General features: G+C 36.3%; 1 protein-coding gene across 1 annotated transcript; it reads left to right on the forward strand.

Annotated features, from left to right (window-relative positions):
• The first annotated feature begins 323 nt into the window (after positions 1-323).
• On the forward strand, positions 324-7,289 carry LOC127625482 (homeobox protein CDX-1-like). Its single transcript, XM_052100792.1, has 3 exons — positions 324-738; positions 6,198-6,346; positions 7,092-7,289. The coding sequence occupies exons 1-3, from the start codon at positions 324-326 to the stop codon at positions 7,287-7,289; spliced, it is 762 nt and encodes a 253-aa protein (XP_051956752.1).
• Positions 7,290-7,874: the final 585 nt, after the last annotated feature.

Consider the following 7,874-nt stretch of genomic DNA (forward strand, 5'->3'; position numbering starts at 1 on the left):
ATTCATATATTTTAGGAATTATAATTATAAATTAGTCCTAATAGACCTATATAATAGTCATGACGTTTCGAAATTTATTCCATTCTTTTCAGGGCCCTTTTGGATGCGGAACATATCACCAAGGCCGTTTTCGATGCCGTGGGAGGGTAATTGTGATCATAAAAGTGACGTCAGCGTTGTAACCATAAGCAGGCACCGAGTCTCGAGGGTTCAAAGAATCTGGCCAGGTAGAGGATCCGTCAGGTTAAAGAGAAAACTGGGTCTAAGGCGCCAAGATCAACGGGTTGTGTGCACATTATGCACTGGAATCATCAGGTGGAAAGATGTATGTAAGTTATCTATTGGATAAGGACACCAGTATGTACCCCAATTCAGTAAGACACCCAAGCCTAAACCTGAACCCTCAGAATTTTGTACCCGCGCCTCCACAATATCCGGATTTTACAGGATACCATCACGTTCCAGGTATTAACAACGAGTCTCAGCACAGTCTAACAGCAGCGTGGAACCCCGCGTACCCTCCTCCACGGGAGGATTGGACGCCTTACGGGACGGGGACTGGACCTTCAACCTCCAGCACCGGTCAGCTGGGTTTCAGTCCACCTGAATTTCCACCTGTTCAAGCCCCCAATCTTCTTCCATCTTCCATAAACACATCAGTCGGTCAACTGTCGCCGAACTCTCAGCGCCGCAACCCGTACCACTGGTTGCGCCATGCAGCTCCGCCGTTAAACTCAGGTACATTAAAAAACAATGATTGTATTTGGGACAATGTGATAATTTATTATCGGGTCTCATAATTATAACGATCACTTCCACAAGAAAATCATTTATAAATTATGTAAGGCTAAAAAAGCTACGACGTGAAATCTTGATTTCATCCAAATTGTCTAACAGCTCATATTGTGATATAGACACACTGTATACAGTAGATAGATAGATAGATAGATAGATAGATAGATAGATAGATAGATAGATAGATAGATAGATAGATAGATAGATAGATAGATAGATAGATAGATAGATAGATAGATAGATAGATTTGGAGATTATGTAGGGGTATATTATTTAAATAAATACGTAGTACACATACATACGTATCTTGTCAGATAACCAAAAAATCGGCCTTGTGTGGTTACATTTAAATTAGGCCTAACTGATTTTTTTTAAGTAAAAAATCTATATAATATGACTAAATGAACCTGACAAAGTAGGTAACACCAACGAAAGTATTTGTTATGTGTTACATAACGTAGATCAAGAATAGCCTATAGATTGATAGGAAAATATAGATTGAAAAAGGTTCCCCCTTTTTTCAGAAACTGAAAAGGGGGAAAAAAAGATAAGATAGACTTTTCAGTAATTGTTTATAATATTATGACTTATTCGAAAGCAATACTATAAAGTAGCCAATTGGCCAACATGAACAGAAAGCTTGCGCACACCAAGGTCGCCACACCTCTCCGTCCCGTGTGTTACTGTATCCACTCCCCTCCATTGTTGTATCCATGCCTCCCCGCTTCTGTGCCACTGCAGACTGATTGCTGGCCCCTGCCCTGTCACTTCAAAAACTCCTGGCTCCACCCCTGACTGTAATACTGTAATCTTCTGCATATTTGAGCTCATTATTCCAAGAACAGTTAGTTCCTATATTAAAGTGCATTTACATACACTTTTAAAGCATGTTTTCAGTCAGACTACATCAATATATTGTCTTGCAAATGCTTTTGTCCAACTGAAATCATACCAGTAAGGTTTTTGCTAAATCGGACTAACAGACATAGATAATGCCGTTGTAGATCGCATGTGTTCTGACGTGTTAAATCACACCAGTGTGCTTAAAAGTGATAGTTTGGCATGCAGGGGGGTCTTGTATATTTGCAACTATCTGGCTCAAAGTTCTTAAATTTCGTTATGATGCCAGGAAAATTGTAAACTTAGGCAATTTCTTTTCGATTGTTCTTTTGTAAAACATTTTTAAATCTCAGCATGAAAAACATTTTAATGTTAAAAACAATCTATGAGATTATTAATGTCGTAAATTATCTTTACATTGGTATCATAAATTGTGCTTCTTTACCTCAGATATTATGCTGAAAACTAAATTTTCTTCACTTGGAAAACTGTTAAAGTCTGATGAAGGGTAAATTTTACCCTTTTCACTTCCAGGATTTGGATGCTGAAGTTAAACCATTGCAGCTAAACTGTTATAGTGGTGGATGGGAGTAAATCAGAGATCACAGCAAAAATAAAATTTTTGCTAAACCATTTGCTCAAATATCAAAAAGAAACAGCCACTATTATGTTTCCACAACTTTCCAAATAGAGAATTGTTTTTTTTTTTTTTTTAGAGCGATGGATCATGGCAGTCAGAAGAGAGATGGCAAATTTACTGTCACTCTCAGCAGCTGTATTAGAAACCTAATCACATCTGTGGTAACTCATTTTTTAATGTATTTTTTATGAGTATATAAGTATAATGTTATAAATTTACACGAATTAATTAAAAAATGCAAATGCAAAAAAAAATTTACAAGGCAGAAACACATCATCACAGTCTGTGAAAATGGTCTATAGTGGATTTTTTCTTTTGCTGCTGGAGAAAACGGGTAAGAAAAAAATTACATTTGCAGTGGTCTCCCATTCACTACCTGGTATTGTTTACTTCTGCATTTGAAACCCTGGCATGAGGTCCATTACTGTTCCACACAGTAAAAAATTACTGTAAATTTACAGCCAAATTCCTACAGCAATCTACTGTGATTCTTAAATACAGTAGTTTGCTGTTAAAAATGTTGCATTCTGGGAGATCAAGAGCAGGCTCACTGTGAAGTGACTAGTTTTACAGTAAATAGCTGTTCTACACCAGGCATTAGGAGAAAATGAACATTTAAAATCGTGATATCATCTTGGTGAAAGCTACAGTGACATTTTGAAACAAATATATACACTCACCTAAAGGATTATTAGGAACACCATACTAATACTGTGTTTGACCCCCTTTCGCCTTCAGAACTGCCTTAATTCTACGTGGCATTGATTCAACAAGGTGCTGAAAGCATTCTTTAGAAATGTTGGCCCATATTGATAGGATAGCATCTTGCAGTTGATGGAGATTTGTGGGATGCACATCCAGGGCACGAAGCTCCTGTTCCACCACATCCCAAAGATGCTCTATTGGGTTGAGATCTGGTGACTGTGGGGGCCATTTTAGTACAGTGAACTCATTTTCATGTTCAATAAACCAATTTGAAATGATTCGAGCTTTGTGACATGGTGCATTATCCTGCTGGAAGTAGCCATCAGAGGATGGGTACATGGTGGCCATAAAGGGATGGACATGGTCAGAAACAATGCTCAGGTAGGCCGTGGCATTTAAACGATGCCCAATTGGCACTAAGGGGCCTAAAGTGTGCCAAGAAAACATCCCCCACACATTACACCACCACCACCAGCTTGCACAGTGGTAACAAGGCATGATGGATCCATGTTCTCATTCTGTTTACGCCAAATTCTGACTCTACCATCTGAATGTCTCAACAGAAATCGAGACTCATCAGACCAGGCAACATTTTTCCAGTCTTCAACTGTCCAATTTTGGTGAGCTCTTGCAAATTGTAGCCTCTTTTTCCTATTTGTAGTGGAGATGAGTGGTACCCGGTGGGGTCTTCTGCTGTTGTAGCCCATCCGCCTCAAGGTTGTGCATGTTGTGGCTTCACAAATGCTTTGCTGCATACCTCGGTTGTAACGAGTGGTTATTTCAGGCAAAGTTGCTCTTTTATCAGCTTGAATCAGTCAGCCCATTCTCAAGTGACCTCTAGCATCAACAAGGCATTTTCGCCCACAGGACTGCCGTATACTGGATGTTTTTCCCTTTTCCACACCATTCTTTGTAAACCCTAGAAATGGTTGTGCGTGAAAATCCCAGTAACTGAGCAGATTGTGAAATACTCAGACCGGCCCGTCTGGCGCCAACAACCATGCCACGCTCAAAATTGCTTAAATCACCTTTCTTTCCCATTCTGACATTCAGTTTGGAGTTCAGGAGATTGTCTTGACCAGGACCACACTCCTAAATGCATTGAAGCAACTGCCATGTGATTGGTTGATTAGATAATTGCATTAATGTGAAATTGAACAGGTGTTCCTAATAATCCTTTAGGTGAGTGTACATATATCATGATGCTTCTGACCAACTCCTCTGTTCTTTATCATCTCACATCAGCCTTCACTTGTCTGTCTAATGAGAAGTCAAATAAAAAAAAAAAATCAACCTTTGAAGCAATGTACATATTAAATGTACAGTTTTGCCAAGATTGAAAAGTGTATTTTTTATGATAAAAAATCATAAAAACAACAACCTGCACACAGTAAAATAAGAGCAGAGCACTGCATTGTGGGTTATAATGGTGACATACCCATAAGCCTTTGCGCTTGAATAAGTGTTTGGAAACGCATTGGGGCTACAAAAATTTAAAACAAACAAAAAAACATGTACAAAAGTTTTAATTCAGACTTAATAGAAGTCTTAGTTTAATTAGTGTTGTTGTTTTGTTATCAATAGTTGTGTTTTGTTTGAAGTCACCATTATGGCGATTAGTGTTCTCTTGAGCTGGCAACTCAGACCTTCTTTATCATTGTTGATGTACTGTGATAGTTGGAAGACAAAACTTAAGGTCAGACTGAATATCTGATCCTAGCTCATAAACAGCATTAAATGTGTCAATAGTGGTGCATTACACATAAAAACATAAAAGCAAAAACAGTAAAGGGTATTTCAGCAAAATTATATCAGCAAACTGAGTGTTTGATGTTTTTGATGAACTTACAGAATAACAGAAGTTGTTAACAAGACACACACAGATATCAATTCTCGGCATACAAAACGCAACAATTGTGACAATTAACAAACATACTTTTACATAAAAAAGTAAAAGCTGAACATTAAAATACAAGTATCTTAGACTGCAACAAAAACAACATCAAAATAAACCAGCAAATAGTAAAAAATCTAAGTAAATTCTTCATGCTGCAGTGCATGCTGGGAACATAGCTGTTAATTTCAACAACAGTAGACAGTAAGTAATTTAACACTATTATGCAGCTAAATTGCAGTTGTTTATTGTAGCTGTCAAAAACAGAATGGTAACAAACTGTATTTTTACAGTATAATACTGTTTGTTTTACATAATGTTTTTATACAGTGCAAAATATCTTTGATATTTCAACATATTTCTAAATAATCTATTCCATCTCTCTTAGCATGCTTTCCTCTCTATTCCACTGTATTGTGTCATCTCTATTTTTACATCAGATGTCATATTCATCATAGGTATCTCATAATATGCCATCATCGGAAAGCTACAAAAAGTAATAGCTCATGGGCTGTAATGTTTTTGTGAAAATGGTTTTATTCCTGTTGACACTTGTATGATAAACGGATGTCATAAAAATTATTTAAAAAAATGGTGGGGCAGTTCCTAAAGACAGTAGTGTATAGTGTCTCAGTTCCTGGCTTTTTAAATGGATAGTTTTGGGAGTTCCTTGACCCAGTTAATCATAACTAGAGATTATGGTCTCTAATGAGATTTTCAAAGTAGATGGTATGGTTAAGAAGCCTAATGATCTGGAGTTCCTCCTGCTGTGGCTGTTGCCCTAGACAGGCTGTGTCCTTCTCTTTGCAGCTTATGATTTAATATTTAACCTGGTAGCCACCAGAGCACTTAAGTCCACTTTTGACACTGACAAGGTAAACTAAGTTTGAAATATAGATACAAGATTTCGACCTTTATAACACGGACATCTTGGTGTTTTATATATGTGTGCTTTTAATGATTTCTTCATTAAGGGAGCAAACACTATGTCTCATAGTCCCAGAGGTCCCATAGTTACTTTTCAATCAAAAAGGTTACATCAACACAATGATATGAACTGAAAAAAGTATGACCCTTTATTTTTTTTATATTATGTCATACTATTTGTCATATTATATTTAAATGCTAAATTCCCCAGAGCTTGCATTTTAATTCTTAAAAAATAAAATGCACAGTAATTGTTCCTTTGTCATGAAGTTAAAAGAAAAAAGAAGTGTGAAATATCCTAAATAAATTCCATCATTTTCACAGGGACTGATTCACTTATTCACTTAGATATTACACTGTATATGAAGTAAAACCTTTTTTTTTTTTGTCCTTTAGGAGGGAAGACCAGAACAAAAGACAAATATCGGGTAGTGTACACTGATCATCAGCGCCTAGAGCTGGAAAAGGAATTCCATTACAGCCGTTACATTACAATAAGAAGAAAAGCAGAATTGGCAACAGCACTCAGTCTATCAGAAAGACAGGTTAGCTGCTCTAATACAGTTTACTCTATCCTAAGGGAGCTTTAACAATGAACTTATGTTGATATTCATATTAATACAGCACAATACAATAATATTACTGCCACTCTCACTCAAAATGCTAAATGGGGGCATACATTGAATATATGTATATATTTTGCAAACATTTATTTTCATTAAAGTTTCACATTCAGTTTACACTTTATATTGTGTATCTTGAAAAACATCCATCAGCCTATCCTTATTCTTGTAGTTTATTGTGATATATTTTTATTTGTTCAAACAAACCAAACAAAGTATTCTGTCATCAAATTATGTCTGTGATTCTCTGTGCCACCTAAACATAAGGTGGGTTTTAAGTCATAAAGCAGGTCTTCATCTGTCTAGTCAATTTATAGATGCATGATAATAATAAAAAGGTGTCTGGTGAGTTTCCTTAAGAACCCATCACTTTTCTTGAGAATGAAGCTGAACATTGTCAACTTTCAATGTTGCCTCAAAATTTTCCAAATAATGACAGAATCTTGATGAAAAAGCATGAACATCTCATTTTTAAACATTTAAATAGGTAAAGGGAACATTTGTCTTATCAAATAGATATGAAGCAAGCATTCTATGTTAAGGGATTACTCAAAATAAAGCAAGCAGAAATGAGATAACACGACTTTAACCTCAATATCATCTTTAAAGGTTCATTGTCCTTTGCAGTATGGCTTATTTCACTTAAAGATCTTCATATTGTTTACAGGTGAAGATCTGGTTCCAGAACCGACGAGCTAAAGAGAGGAAAGTCAATAAAAAGAAGATGCAGCAGCCACAGCCCGCATCCACAACCACACCCACCCCACCTGGCTCAGCTCTCCCAGGCAATGTTGCCATGGTGACAAGTAGCAGCGGTGGCCTGGTATCACCATCTATGCCAATGACTATAAAAGAAGAGTACTGAAGAGAGAAAATGAGGCCCAGACGTTCACTGTTAGATGCTTTTATACTATAACAGAGCCTGTTAAACATTACAATAGCACAGTACTTCAAAATCATCTTTCTTGCATCAAAAAGGAGAACCAAAAATACAACATATGTAGCAAAGAATGTCTCATGCACCCTGGCCTTTTAGTGAAAAACACATCAAACTTTGCAACAACCATTGTAAAATAATGAAAGTAATATTTCAAATACACATTAATTTGAATTGTGTAATATTGCTCTGGTTCTGTTGGTTTCTTTATTCTATTACTCCAATACTTTTGCTTTGCTTATCACTGTAAACTTTTAGATGTTTTCAGATTCTAATGTTGAATTAAAATAACTGTATATTTCTAAAGTAATTTTTATTAATAAAATAAATGTTTTATTGTCATTTGTTGTAACATGTTGATTTGATGCTTTTTAGAACAAGTCAAGTCGAAGCAACTGAAGGGAGCAGTGTTTCAATTTATCAGATTTACATTTAATATTATGCTGTGTCAGGCTCTGTGTTATGTCTTCCCCACAGATATCACAAACAGAGCTTAACAACAGCAAAGTGTAT

The sequence above is a fragment of the Xyrauchen texanus genome, chromosome 31 (assembly GCF_025860055.1).
Source record: "Xyrauchen texanus isolate HMW12.3.18 chromosome 31, RBS_HiC_50CHRs, whole genome shotgun sequence".
Lineage (NCBI taxonomy): Eukaryota > Metazoa > Chordata > Actinopteri > Cypriniformes > Catostomidae > Xyrauchen > Xyrauchen texanus.

Bases quoted from the DNA above. Each gene is read 5' to 3' on its own strand.
- LOC127625482 (XM_052100792.1), top strand. From the start codon at position 324: ATGTATGTAAGTTATCTATTGGATAAGGACACCAGTATGTACCCCAAT. The intron at 739-6,197 runs GTACATTAAAAA...TTTGTCCTTTAG, and splicing joins AGCTCCGCCGTTAAACTCAG to GAGGGAAGACCAGAACAAAA. The intron at 6,347-7,091 runs GTTAGCTGCTCT...TATTGTTTACAG, and splicing joins TCAGTCTATCAGAAAGACAG to GTGAAGATCTGGTTCCAGAA.